At 44.2% G+C, this 15546-nt stretch overlaps 1 protein-coding gene across 11 annotated transcripts in view; it reads right to left on the bottom strand.

The window, feature by feature from the left end:
* Positions 1-15546, bottom strand: part of msraa (methionine sulfoxide reductase Aa) — a 380243-nt gene that overhangs the window by 262049 nt on the left and 102648 nt on the right. For all 11 annotated transcript variants that reach the window (XM_085996987.1, XM_085996997.1, XM_085996992.1 and 8 more), the window contains one exon: positions 6264-6332. In XM_085996987.1, the coding sequence (XP_085853113.1) occupies positions 6264-6332 (69 nt within the window). The remainder of the gene's footprint in view (positions 1-6263; positions 6333-15546) is intronic.

Raw genomic sequence — 15546 nt, 5'->3', positions numbered from 1 at the left:
TAATCAATAAATAGTGAACCAATTTTACGTGATAACTAGTGGATTCAGAATATTTACACATTAAAAGACCAGTATGTAAACGTAAAACAGTGAAGGTATGATCAGATCTATCTAGTGACTACAGATTCCTGTGTCGAGGTTTGATGTGAACCAGTGTAACTGTAGCACTATCTGTGCCAAAACTGCCCTTGTAGAAATCAATACCCGTTATTGAGGTTCAGTACATGAAATGCAGCTTGCAACATTTTCTGGCAGCAAAGCTTTGTGCACTGGGAAGGAATGACCACTCACAGTGCTGCTCAGTTAAAGGGCTACATTAATGGATACTTGTACTGCTAAGGAGAGGGGTTACATTTGGGGAAAAAATGTCAGATTTCTGGTTCATTAAAAATTAATCGGTACTGCACCGTGCTTTTCTGCAATAATTAATTGGTGTGAAAATTCCAGCACATCAACTAAACCAAAAAATAAAATGGTGCTTTAAGTTTATGTATTAGTTCAGTGATCTTTTTATATAATTATGCAATTTTTATACCTTTATTATGTTACAATTTAATTGATGAGGAACATAGTGTGGCAGCTCAGAAAGCAACATGGATGTGATCTGATTGGTTGCTTTTGTGGCGGTTGTTGCTTTCGGACTGGTTGCAGTAGTTTTGTCTAACCGTCAGTGACAAGAGCAGATTTCAGCAAATCAGTGTGGTCAACTAAAGGGATAGTGGTTACTTAAAACAATAAGAATGAAATTACAGGCACATTTCAAAATGCTGGGGTATGAATTATGGGTGCATCACATCTGGTGTATGATGTACACTGTTAAAAAGATGTGAAATACACTAGATGTAGGGCTCATATAATATAAATAGATAACTGCTTTATTTACAGTTACATTCAATTTTTCATCATAAAAAATAATTTCCATGTGTCCTCCATTTGCTGGGAGCGAAGGTGGATTGATTAAATAACGTCAATCCATATTAAAGCAATTTTAGACATGCTTCCAGTGGACCAAGACACATGAGTCTCTTCCCAGATAAATGAAAGATAACCTGTTTCTGGAAGGTGTCCTATACAGTGCGTTTTAGAGTTAACAAAACTAACATACTTGGTCTAACAGGGCGACAAAAATGTCTCGACAACTATACTATTTACCCACCAAATATATTGAAATTGTGACAAGTTTATCGACCAACAAAAAGGAATCTTGTCTCTTTAGAAAATAAATATCACTGTGCAGCAGTTTAATCCTTGGAACTAAAGATTTAAATTATGTTTAATTTGCATTTGTAATTTATTCATGAAGCAACATTTTAATATCTATCGACAATAGCTTTGGCAGACTACAGGATTATGCAGTATTTCCAAAGACAATTCTAGAATATTATGACATGAGTCAGTAGTAATCTGTTCCACATATTAATGTGGAAAAGCTCAAATGCTTTACACGATTCTTTATGATTAAGCTTGTGGTGACCTATTTTTACTCGGTAAGTCTGCAATCGTTTTTTTTTTAATCTTAGATCCTTTTCAAAAGGGCTTACTTCATTTTTTTTTAATTCAAACTTAACCAAACAGTGATAGGTTTACAGTCATTTAAAATAAAATAGCAGAGTTATTGGAAATTTGGTTAGTTCATTTGAAATTCTGAAATTGCCAAAAAGGTATGCATGAATAAACTATAGTAGCACAGCTTATAACTGCAAGTTAATGTAGTCTTTGAAGCTCACTACCTGATGGGGGTGTAAGTCACTATTTCAGTAATACTGGTCATTCACAGTACATGGAATATGAATTGAAATAAATAGAGAAAGTCACATCGCTTCCAGAATTTGCTTAATATGAGCAATGGCCAGCTAATGAGTCACTGTTCACAAGTAAGACCATGATATGAATCCCCTTTAATCAACATTCAAAAATAAATTTAAACAAAGCTATTTGCATTGGTTTCATGCCTTATAGGTACTTCAGAGAATGCCATGCAAATAAAAAACCTCACTAACTGTACGACAGAAATAACAGTACAAATAAGAATTCTGGGCTGCATTTGGACACCCTCACCACCACTATGAGCCAGGCATGGAGCTATCATTTTCCCTTTCCTGGAAGAGGGGAAAAATCTTCCACATCAATAAGTGGTAGATCATCTTGGATCACCTGCTAAGTATTGCCAACACCCCTCAGATATTATTTTGTTACTCAAGGAAGCTCCAATATCCTGAAGTAGTTACCAAAGCCTCTTGATTTTACTATCTCTCCCTCACCGCTCTGTCTCACTCTTAAAATCACCATGTGGAGCTAACTACCTTTGCTTTCACCTTTTGGTTCCTCAGTTCTTTGTCCAGTTTTGTCTCTGGTTTTCCTCATTTTCTTCTCAGCTCATTTCTTTTACTGGAGGGTACCACACTCAACCGCAGCGAGGCCGGCCGATCACATGGGGCAGCCGATCGCATGGGGCCGGCCGATCGCACGGGGCCAGCCGATCACACGGGGCCAGCCAATCACATTGCCACCTGTCCCAATAGTAGATGAAAAAACAACAGCACAGCTACACTGTCAATTCACAACTGAATGGTTATCTTTACCATGCAGCTCTGTGAGTGGGGGAGGGCGGGGGGGGGGGGGGGAGTGGGTGCACCACTGAGGATACTGATAGACCCCACAACGTCCAGTGAGAGATCTGCCGGACCCCGTTCACACTACAGTGATGACAGCCCTTTATTCTTGCATATTTTCATGATCTTCGTGGAGACAAGGATAAGCAAGCACAACCCACCATAATCTCAGACTTCTAAAACCCCACCTGTGGCATTTTCAGCTTTCTCTTCTCCTGTCGCCCTGCATTTGTGCAACTTTTGGGGCATTTTCTCCAATCTGGATTCTATCCGTTTCCATCTCCAGTAACCCTACACTCACATAGTGACTTTCACAAACTCAAATTTCAGCTCTTTCTGACCCATTCAATTTCCCTCAATCATTCGACTCAAACTTCCAGTCCAAACAACCATGGCGATGTCAGCAACATGTATTAATACAGCATGTAGTGAAACGTCCCAAACCGCTTCACGGGGTGTGAAGAAAAACAGACACCAAGCCAAAGAGAGGGGGATTAAACGGAGCCTGGGGTTATCTTTGCCATCTAGGATGATCCTAAAGTAGTGGGTGGGGTCAGCTGGGGTTGCCAACGCTGGTGGAGGTATTCCTGGGGGTTTCATCACATGACCACTCGCCCCGCCCAGTCACACAGCCGATTATCCCCCATCGACAATATTTTTATAACTAATAAACAAAAGAGAGTTCAAAGACGATGAAAAAAATAACAACCATGTTTTTAATGCCCCTATGATTTTTCTCCTGGGTTACTCACAGCAGTGTCCAGCAGATTAATCTTTAATTCCTGGAGACCCCAGGACATTCCTGGAGAGTTAGCAACCCTACTCAAATCAAATCAAATCAACTTTTATTGTCATTGTTAGTGCACAAGTGCAGTGCAACGAAATGTAGGCTTGCGGCTCCCGAGAGTGTACAATTTGGATTAGGATACTTAAACATTTCAACATACATTTGTACATATATATTAGCATAAATATGACCATAATAAAGTGCATCGGCAGATGTGCAGGCTTTAGTGTTTATTTGTGGAGTTCAGTAGGATGACAGCCCTGGGAAAGAAGCTGTTCCTAAATCTGGTCGTACGGGTGCAAATGCATCTGTAGCGTCTTCCAGATGGTAGGAGGGCGAACAGACTGTGGCTGGGGTGGGTAGGGTCTTTGATGATGGACCGTGCCCTCCGTAGGCAGCGTTTCTGATATATATGTTCTATGGTCGGTAGCCGGGTGCCGGTAATGCGTTGGGCAGTTTTGACTACCCGCTGCAGGGCTTTCCGGTCATGGGAGCATGTCTACTGTCAGCAGAGTACAAGGCCTGGTAGAGCTTGGTGTGGTCAAGCCAAAGGAAGTGATTATGCTTATGTTCATTCTGACGTCCGTGCTCCTCATTTTAGCTCCCTTGAATTACTGGACTACAATCTGCTGTGGGTAAAAAATCTCTGTCTCTCACCTCACTGAATTTAGTTACCATCTCCAATGTTCGCTAACCCTGAAATCTCCATGGAACTTTTCAACTTTTGTCAAGCAAAAATGAATCTATCGGCTCCACCTTTCCCCGTATTGAAATTAATCCTTAAATCAGATTTGCGCTGCAGAAAGAGTTATCAATTTAATTTCTCAATGATTCTTTTCCTAAACAATGAGCTTCGTGTCTTGTCAGAAATGATTAATAACTACACTTTGTTCCTGAACAGAATTCTGAAAAGAAACGCTGGCTTATTCAATAAGACGATTTATATCAGTGACTGTAATAAATATTCTTTCTACATTTCTACCTGTATGAATATAAATAGCATTTAAAATCACAAAATTATAGACTAACTCAAGGGATTAGATACAAAAGGTTAGTGAATTTAAAATCCAATGAAAGCAGTCATTGTGTAAATACATTAGCCACATTAGCCTCATAACAGTCTCTGCCATGCTGCAACCTCAAGATTTATCTTTCATCTTTTTGTCCTACTTCAGAAGGTTTTCCTTTTTCCTCTCAGTTACGTTCCTCATCTCGGAACATTCCCCAATCATGAAAGCCACCAGGCAAATTACTCCCATGCAGATATCACATCCTTCAATATTACTCATCTTCCGGATGTGAACCACTTGACCGTGCTACCCCTCAGCTGAGGGGCAAAAAAACAAAAGTGAAAACATATTAGGCTTGGGACTAATTTTGTTTTGTCCTAGAGAGATAGTAGTGGGCACTCAATGGATTGAGATTAGCAGTCCAATCCTCCTACACCGTAGCATTGGTACACTAGCACCTGATGCTTCATTTTCAGTGCACCCAATAACTATTGGTTAGATCTGGAGTGCGCCTATCCTGATGGCTGGTACTGAAGTCTAACAAATTGCCACTTTTCCCATTCCGTTCCTCAACACCGATCCCCGAGCCAGTTTGGAGATCTTGATTTATTTCTATTTGACCTCCTTCTGTGCTGTAAACTTCTATAGTTATACAGTATGTCACTGTCTGGACTGGCCCATTACTTTTCAATGTGCGTTATATTCTGTTTATGATTGTTTCAGGTTTTCAAAAAAGAACCTTAAGAGGACAAGGAATGAAGTAACATTTTGGATGTGGCTCATTATCCCCCTTCCTAGGATCTCTGTCCCTCATGAGAATGAGAGAAGAGAAAACCTGGGGTATCATCAGCCATTTTGTTTTCACAATCTTTAGCTTCTCAAGCCAAATGCAGACGTAGCTAAACATGGATGTAAACAGGTTATCTCATTTAGACTATTGCACCTGAATTTGGGCGCGGTATAAAAGGGCTGCCGATTTGTTAGGAGTCCGTTTCTCGCTATGGGTGTAGACCAATTTCAACTTCTCGGTTTCCTTGCTTTTTATTGCACACTTTTAGATGCGTGTGTCTTGACAGGACCCTGGTTTAAAGCTCATGAAAAGGAAATTGACTCCAAAGTGCAGTTCCAATTGTCCACATGCATGGTCCTGCTTTTGGCTTCTTGCAAATAAAAGTTTGATGGTGTACAGCAGTTAAAATATGAAATGTGATCTCATAAGATTGGTTACTTATGAAAATTGCAAAAGTTATAGAAACTCATCCTGTGGAGAACTACTGTTGTGAACCTATATCCTACCACTCTGCAATGGGTGTGTTGGGGCTATAGTGATGTACGCTTGCTATGAGTTTTTTTTTAAGTTGTAGACTCAGACTTCTTTCTTGTGCGTGAAATTTCTTATATTAATTTTAACCTATGCTGGGGTTGCTCAAGAATGCAAAGAAGAAATTAGTTATAAATTCTTCTTATTACTGCTCTTTTAGTCCCATGCTAGTTCTGGGGTCATAGCAAATACATTTTCAATTTAATATTCCATCAGGTCAGTGAACTAAATTTTTCCACAACTTTTTCCAATAACCTTAGGTAAAATTGTAATGACGTCAATTATGTTCAAACTTATTCTCATCATCAATTTATTTTTTCCACAAATATCAAGCACGTACTTTTTTACTTTTCTGGAATCAGCACAAGGTTTCATGAAAATATTCAGGGGAGATGTAAAGAATCTGTGGCACAAGCACTTTAGAGAAGATACAATGCCAAACCTGAGAAACGACCTCTTTGTGTTTAACCCCACGACTGAGTTATCTAATTGGAACATATAGTACCTTACTTTTGCATCCAAGAATAACTTACCAAACATGGCCGTCTGTAGTCCTTCAGGGAATGGGTCGACTGTCCTATTTCCATTGACATGATGTTTTGCTGAAAAATGGAAGAAGCAATACTTTTAAAATAAAGACAAAAGAGAAGTGCAAGCTGCCTGATTTAAATACAGACATGTCAAGCCTACTATTTGCTGGGAGGAGAGGTGTTTTAATTTACTGTACCAAGGGAAAATGTGTAGATTTAACTTAACTCCTTTATCCTGTAAATCTGAAGTTACAATAAAACAATCCCCTAAAAAAGCACAGTAGGAGGCTCAAAGTGGCCAAAAATGTTTTTTATAGGCCTTAACACAATAGTAATAAAAATATTTAGTGATAATGTTACAAAATTTTAGGTACTTGTTTTGTTGTCAGACTGCTTGCCCGACATCCAGTACTGGATGAGCAGAAATTTCCTCCAACTAAATATTGGGAAGACCGACGCCATTGGGGGTGATTTTGCCAGCCCTGGGGAGGCGGGACTGCCGGGAAAATGGCAGAATCTGGGAGCGGGTACAAATCCCGCCTCCATGTCATCTTCCCAGGAGGTGGGTACCCGACCCGCACCGGGTCCTGTCTCCAAGAGGCGGGAAGGGGATTAGTGCCAATTAACAGGTAGTTAACAGGCAGTTTTTTTGCAAATCCCTATTTTGAGCCCTAAAGCGTGGGCTTTCCGACGGCTCCGAACCTCGCCAGGGTCAGCAAGGCAAGCCGTGGGTCTGCGGGGGTCGGAGGGGCCAAAATGTCCGGTGTGCAGGTGAGTGATGGGTGCATGTGTGCAGAGGTAAGTGTGTGAGCTGAGTCTAAAGTGTTTTAATAAGATTACTTACCTTTGCTTCTTCCTCCAGGCTTCATCCCTTTAGGCTGTGGAGCTGTCTCATCTCACCAGCAGAGAAAGCAGGATGGCCGCTGCATTCATAAATGCAGTAGCCTTCTGCTTTCTGCTCAGGAAAGCTTTCTAAGTGAGCCTGTGTCCAAGGTCTCAACTTAGAAGACAGATTGTCAGTGTTTGACAGCGTCACAGAGCTGTCAAACGATGACAATCCATCTGTCAAAAAATCTTGACAAATGAAACGTCATTCACTGACGTCATCAGTCACCGGCTTTCCCTTAATCGGCCAGCTAAGCCCGCCCAGCGGGCTTAACAAGGCCAATCAAGGGAAAATAGCGTGGGTTGGCCAGACGTCGATGGAGGCGGGACTGAAACCCAACAAGCAGCTTTCTCGCCTCCATCATGTCCCCACTGATAAAATCACCTCCATTGTCTTCGGTCCCCACCACGAACTCCGTTCCCTAGCCACCAACCATCCCTCTCCCTGGCAACCGTCGGAGGCTGAACCAGACTGTTCGCAATCTTAGTGTCGTATCTGGCCCCAAGCTGAACTTCTGACCACATACCCGCGCCATCACTAAGACCACCTATTTCCACCTCCATAACATCGCCTGACTCCGCCCTGGCCGCAGCTCATCTGCTGCTGAAACCCTCATCCATCATGCCTTTGTTACCTCTAGACTTGACTATTCCAACGCAATCCTGGCTGGCCTCCCATCTTCTACCCTCTGTAAACTTGAGCTCATCCAAAACCCGGCTGCCCGTGTCCTGACTTGCACCAAGTCCCGTTCGCCCATCACCCCTGTGCTCGCTGACCTACATTGGCTCCCGGTTAAGTAACGCCTCATTTAAAAAATTCTCATCCTGGTTTTCAAATCCCTCCGTGGCCTTGCCCCTCCCTAGCTCTGTAATCTCCTCCAGCCCTACAACGCTCCGAGATATCTGCACGCTTCCAATTCTGGCCTCTTCAGCATCCCCGATTTTAATTGCTCCACCATTGCAGTCCATGCCTTCAGCTGCCTAGGCCCTAAGCTCTGGAATTCCCTCCCTAAACCTCTCTGCCTCTCTTTCCTCCTTTAAGACTCTCTTTAAAACCTACCTCTTTGACCAAGCTTTTGCCCCTCTGGCCAAGAATATCTCCTTATGCGGCTCAGTGCCAAATTTTGTTCGGTAACGCTCTAGTGAAGCACCTTGGGAAGTTTTGCTATGTTAAAGGCACTATATAAATACAAGTTGTTGTTATTATAAGAATCAGAGGCAAAGATTAAAAATTACTACCGTTTAAACTATCCAAAAAATTTATACCGCCAGATTTAGGGGCGGGGAATCGGCAACAGGCTTCCTTGCACCACCACGGTTAGAACAGCAGAGGAAAAACAAGACCTTCCTCTATGCAAGTCTGGCTCCCTTGTTTATTCTGCGCATCATGTACAGTCGCATTTTCTGCATTTCCGTCACGGCCTGCAATCTCTTCCTAAACTTGCAACACCCACATCAGATCTAACCCCAATCTGGGGCCTTGTTTTCAGCCTTGGAATAATTTAATAGACTGTATACTCTGACACTCATTAAATCAGTATTACACCTCCTATTATAGTGCCCCTGAATTTAAACCAACAAAAGCAATATTAAAATTAGTAAAACCCATGGGGAAGAAGACATTTTATCATTTTCCGGCATTATGAGCTGGTTAATGGTGTGAATGAACTGGAACCCTTTTGTGAAATAAAGTTATGTGCAGCTGTATATATGTAACTGTGAGAGGTGACAGAATAAAAACTTATGTTTGATATCACTAAGGTAGGTCGATGTTAGGAATAATCACATGCTAATCATATGCAAAATGGCCATTTTCAACGTAGACAAGGTAGGTTTGTTAAGCCAATGGAAGGAATATTTATATGTAGAAAAACCTTGCTGAAACTTTGGCCCCGATTTTCGGCTTGTGTGGGGAATGGTCGGATTTCCCCGAATGTGGGGTTTCTGACACACACAAAAAAGTGTCAGCCAGCTCCACGCAATTTTCCCTCAAGTGGCCAATTAATTCCCAGCATGTGGGAAGCCTTGCTAATTGTCCAATTCGAGTCAGAAATCCCCACAGTATGATATCATCATTCGTGGTGCTTTCAAGGTCCATAGCAAGCACTGCATCCTCTGAAGGCTTCCAAACGAACCATACAGGATGGCAGAGGAGCCTGCAGCAGCTGTGGCCAGTGCCAGACCCCGAGCTGCCTCCAAATTCAACGAGGCTTCACTGCAGGCATTATTGGATGGGGTTAGGGCCCACAGGGAGGTCCTCTTCCCTAGGTCAGGGAGGAAGAGGCCTCCCACTGAGACCAATGCTGCATGGATGCAGGTGTCAGCAGATGCCAACTCGCTGGGAGTCACCCGAAGAACCTTGGCATTACATCTCTATCTCCTTCCTTTACTCCCCCACAGTACCATCCAGAGCCCCCGTCCTCACTGTGGAGGAGGAAGAGGCTGTGCAGCCAGACTCCTCAGAGGAAGCTCCAACCTCTGAGGGCGCAGCATCAGCAGAAGTAAGCGCACCCAGCACCAGCGCAGACACTCACACCTCGGGGGGACCTTCGGGACATAGAGTAGTGTTGTCACCTGGTGTTTCACAGCTCACAAGTGAGCCTCAGCAGATTCTGGAGACAGGGACAGCAGTGGAGAGTCCTCGTCGGAGGGCGCAGGACTCTGCCAGCTCAGCTCAGCTGCGCTGCATGTCGACCCTCTGCCTCTGGGTCCATCCACAAGAGAAGAGGTGATGGATCTCCATGCACAGATGCAGGAGTCTCTGGCAGGTTTTGTCTCCAGGGTCGCTGCGAGTGTGGAGCGAATGGAGGAGTCCATAGCGACCATGAGCAGAGCCTTTGTGGAGTCATTGGCGCATGAACGCATCACCATGGAAAGGTTGGCAACCTCCATGCAGGAGATAACTCGCCAGGGTACGGAAAACATGGTGAGTGCTCATAAGAGAATGACATCTCTTGAGGAGCGTTGGCCATCTGTTGAACAGAGAAACCAGATCTTCATGGAAGTCCTTCTGAGTAGGACTGCCAGTGCAGAAACGGGTCCCACTGGCCCCCTAAAGCGCAGCAAGGTGCTCTCAAGCCACTTCCAAGCACTGGCCCCTTCTGGCCTGTGCAGCTTCAGATGAGTGAGCAGCAGTCTGGTGCTCCTGGTGCTCATCCTGCTGTTCCTGGTTCTGCTGCTGCCGCCTCTGCTGTCAGAGATCCTCTAATGTCAGGAAGGGAAGGTACCAAAGGCCTCCCATGCTTCTGGCAGATGCCTCCGTTGAGGGGGCGCTGAGTTAGGGTGGTGAGAGGGGCTTCCCAGGAGCTCACGCTGGAGATGTGTGTGAGGCTCCAACTTTCTACAGCTGCTCCTAAGGCTTCAAAAAGTTCCCCCAAGCCTTGATCAACAAGGTCCTGCAGCCTGCAAATGCTGCCTCTTTAAATCTCTTCAGCCCTCAGCGACCTGCTGCTGCAAGCAAGCAAGCCAGCTGTTTTCACGCCAGCTCTCATCGGCGGGGTTCCCCGCAGGCGGGTTTCATGTGGGGAAAGCCCCAAAGTCGCAACGGCCCCGGAAAATCTTCCTTAACAAGGTGATCATTGGTGATTAGTGCTCCGACGAGCAGTCCCGCCAGCGGCGGCCGGGACTGAAGCGGGTGACGGAGAAATGGTGGTCCGAAAGTCGGATGGGGCGGGGAATCAGACGGGGGGGGGGGGAAGGGCGGGGAATCAGGCGGGGGTGGGGGGGGGTCCCGACCCGCTTTTTCTGCGATTTTCGGACCCCGGCCGCATGAAAAGCCGCCCGAGGAAAATCAGGGCCTTTATCTTACACTTGCAATGGAAAAGGATAATAGGTAAACTTTACCAACACATATTTCAGATTTTTCCCTAACATTTTCCTTTTTTAAAAAACATACTTTGTTATGATGAATCCTGTCAAAGACAGCAGCCATTTATGCAACAGGGCAGCCACAAAACACCTGAACCATTAGAGGAAAGAGTGGAATTTTCATTTTTAATTTCTACACATGAGACAATCCAAATCAGAAATGATCCAAATTTGATCAAATTCAATTATTTACAAATTAATTTGAAATTTCATTTCAGTTTTGTTGCCTACATACATTAACCGGTGTGGTCTGAAAAACTGGGTAAAGTTCTTTAAACAATTTCATGTGTTGCTTGCTAGCTTTTTTAAATTTTGCCTTTGCGAAGGAATTTAAAATGCATCTTACTATTGATTCATATCGACTGCCTTTACATCTAAATAATACATGAAAGGGAATTGTAAACACACTCAAAGCTCAGTCATTAGAAGTGGTGCTGGCCCATTTTTTAAAAAGTGTTTTGAACGGTTTCCAATTTCTACCAGACCCTTGGGAGCAGGATAACAACATGCAAGTTATAAAAGCCTGCATTTGAAGTGATTCTGCTATTCAGCTCTCTGCTCAATCGTGAGCTGTTCAGATCTTTACACGTCCAGAACTGAACGAGTGGGAGGGAACTTTCAACTGAGAAAAGATGAAGCTCGCCTGTTTGAAATGTTTTTGGCAACATTTGGGATACTGAACTAACTGATAAGTTTTTAAATAAAAGTTTACTAATTTCAATAGAATTAAGCCTTTGAGCTCTCAATGTTTGTGCTTTTCTAATTGTACCTTTCATTTTAAGCTTGACCACTGCAGTACAAACAAATCAATTTGCTTCGCAACATCCTCAGGATTTCAAAGCGCTTCATAACTACAATTCAATGGCTAAGAAAACACAGCAGACAGTTTGTACACAGCAAAGTCTCACAAACAGCAATGAGATGAATGACCAGTTAACCTGTTTTCGATGGTATTGGTTGAGGGATGAATGTTGGCCAGGATACTGGGAGGACTCATTGTTCTTCAAAAAAGTACAATGAGATCTTTTACAGACAGACGTGGCCTCCATTTAACATCACATCTGAAAGACAGTGGCCTAAATATTTGATCACGCCCAAAAACATTGAGGGCCCAGACTAGCGAAGAAGGCTGATGAACATTCGCCAGGAAATGCTAGGTGCACTTGGCAGCCTGCCAGCAAGGTTGCACACAATGGTTGAGAGCATGGAAGAGTCCAGCTCCAACTTGTATTGGGGATTTTCGCACGGCAGAGACCATGCAGGCAGGGCTGGTTCTTCAGTATAGCGATGTTATGCAGCGCACGACCTCAAATCTGGAAACATGCTGGCAGGTGTACTGCAGGGCTCCTCCTGAATGTGCAGATTATCGGCATGCTCAAGCAACGTTTTCACTGCCTGGACCAATGATATTTCTGGTGGCAGCACAGCTGTCATTGTAGGCGACATGCTCTGCATCTGTACCTGGGTTCCTGACAGGAGTCACTAGCCCTTTTTGCCAAATTTCCGGTCTGTGACCTGACGGCATGCTTGGAGTAACAGTGGCACAGAGGACTGGCGTAGGATCAATGAATCACGACTGCCACCAAGAAACAGGGCACAGACCTCCATAATGTGCTGCTTGTGATCGCAAACAAGCTGCAAATTCAGGGAGTGGTTTCCCTTTCTATTGAGAAAGTGGACAGGCTGATGATGGGGAGCACACAAGGCAATGTGGTTGCAGTCTATGGTACCTTGGACCCTGGGGAAGCCTGCAATGCAGGCGAAGCCTAATGCACTCTCATCCTGCTTCACTCTGTCCAGGGGAATTGCAATGCATGTGTTCCTCCTGGCATAGAGAGCCTCAGTCACCTCCCTGATACAGCGGTGCACAGGAAACTGCGAGATATCGTTTGTCATCTGCCTGCAGCCTGGAACCACCCCATGGCGTAAAAGTGCCACAGTGACTTTGACAGCCACAAGTAGTGCTATCCATGCCCTGGTTTGAGATTACAGTTATAGCTGCAGCAAGTGACATAGCTTGGCGACATCCTCCTCGGTGAAGCGCAGACATCTCACATATTATTCCTCAGTGAAGCTGAGGTATGCAAAGTGCTCCCTGAAGACACGCGGTGGATAAGGCCTCCTGCACAGTGCCCTCCTCCTTTCCTCTTCTCTCAGCTGCTCCTATTCTCTCCAGTCTTCTTCACTGCTCCCCCTCCTCCTGTAGCCCCAAAGGCAGGCCTACCAGACCACCCACGGCTGAAATAAAGGGGTAGATTTTCCTAAAGCTGTCGGGAAGGAGGCGGGACTACAACTTTCGGGTTTTAGTCCCGCCTACATTGACATTCGGCCAATCCACGCGATTTTCCCTTGATTGACCTTGTTAAACCCATCCAGCGGGCTCAGCAGGCCAATTAAGGGCCACCCGGCAACAGGTGACGTCACAGACTGAAATTTCATCTGTCAAGAGGTCTTGGCAGATGAAATATCAGTGTTTCACAGCTGTTTAAAGCTGTCAAACACTGACAGTCTGACTTCTAACCTGAGTCCTTCTACACAGATTCAGTTAGAACTGTCACCAGCAATGAAAGCTGAAGGCTGTCACTTTTGACAGCTCGCAGCCATTTTGCTTTCAGTGCCGGCTGAATGATGGACTCCCGAAACCTAGAGGAAGAAAGGCTGTTAAGGTAAGTACAGGTAATTTAAACTTCTTTACACACCAAACACACTTACCTTTGCACTCATGCACCCATCACTCACCTGAACACCGACATCGCGACCCCTCCAAGTCCTTCAACCCGACGGCCCGACTCCTCTAACCTGGCGTGGTTTGGAGCCGTCGGGAATCCCACACGACACCCCTCAAAATAGGGATTAGGCTAAAAACTGCCTGTTAACTACCTGTTAACAGGCAGTTAATTGGCACTAATCCTTTCCCGCCTCGGGTCGGCGGGTCCCAGTGCGGGGCGGGTACCCGCCTCCCCTGAAACTTACGTGGAAGCGGGTTTTGGGCGGGATGGTGTCAGGACCCCCAAAATCGGGATTTCCCCCCCCCCCCCCCCACCACGCCTGAAACCCCGCCTGACGGCTCCAGGAAAATCTACCCCAAACTCTTTGCAAAGCAGACCAAAGAAGTCCAGCACCAGCACAAATTCAGAATGCACTTGTGGAACGCAGAAAATAGGCAACAAAAAAAATGGCTAGTAGTTAAAAGGACATAAAGGCAACTAACCTGTATGGAGGGGGTGGCCCCTTAAATAGTGCACCTGCAGGGTCCTTCCTGACTGTTGGAGCCATGATTTGCTGGGCAACTTTATCACATGGCGAGTCAGGCCAATTTCACTAAAGGATCTGACAACCAGCATCAGTGCCTTAGTTTGATATTATATAGAGCTTCCTGAATAGTTCCGGCGTGCGCCGGATCACAATCAAATATCTATACACTAGAAATACACTATAATGTAACCTTTGCTGCCCATTTTACACCTAAAAACGGGCGTGGCACAATGCAATTTCTAGGCCAGTGCATCTGACAATGCAGCCTAAATTACATACTCGAGTCCTGGAGTGGGGCTTGAATCAACAACCTTCTGACTCAGAGATGAGGAGTTCCATCAACTGAGTCAAACTGACAGCAAAGTTGAAGCAAGATGACAATATAACAAAATATTTGGATATTTGTAGTATATGCATTTCAACAAACAAAGCATTTTTAGATTTGCCCAAAATTCTCACCATAACTGTAAAATGAATAATGCATCACAAACTTAACATTTAATGATTGCCACCACTTGTCTGTCCAAGACCATCCATTTTTGAGGTTGGCATTGTATCTATATAAAAAGGTAGTTACGGGTCTATATAAAGACTACAAAGCAAGAGCTGATCCAAGCCATTGTAGACTATAATATCCCAGTTTCTACCAGAGCATTAAATTTTCTTTGAAATATGCCTTCTGAATTCTGAAATGTCTGTCAACAATCTTTCACAAGCTGCTGCTACAGTATGTTTACATAATGAATCATCCTGGAAAACCTGGTCAGGAAGTATTTTTCTTCAATTAATTGCCCATCATATAAAAAAGTTAGAGAATTAAATCATTTAATCTTTCTGAATGCACACGCACAGGAAGAGATACATGTGGAATGATAGAAAACAAAGTTATGTTTTGGGCTACAGAAAAAATCCTTTATTGCAGCTATTTCCTGTATTCTATTGCTCAGCTGGATGTCTAATGTCAGATTGCAGCATTAATGCACAAACTCTGCAGGGGGCTGCAGTAGATTGGATCTAAAACTCAGATCAAACTGATTGTGGCCAATTATGACACTCTGGACCAAAACCGTGTTTTTGGATCATAAAAGTGTACTTCTGCCACGTTATTTAATATAAATAGCAGAAGCTAGAGGAAGAGTCATTTCCAACCATTAAAAAAGACCTCGTCAGTGTTGTGGCAATTCCACGTAATCCTAAAATGACTATGGTTTATTCTCTAAAAGTATTTCACACTCCTGGCCCCCTTAGCTGGCCATTATGAGCTGGGCATGGAGCTATC

Source organism: Somniosus microcephalus, chromosome 9 (genome assembly GCF_052327205.1).
Source record: "Somniosus microcephalus isolate GS21.2 chromosome 9, FLI_Smic_1.0, whole genome shotgun sequence".
Classification (NCBI taxonomy): Eukaryota; Metazoa; Chordata; class Chondrichthyes; order Squaliformes; family Somniosidae; genus Somniosus; species Somniosus microcephalus.
Note: the sequence above shows the minus strand (reverse complement) of the source record. Positions and strands in the feature narration are given on the sequence as shown.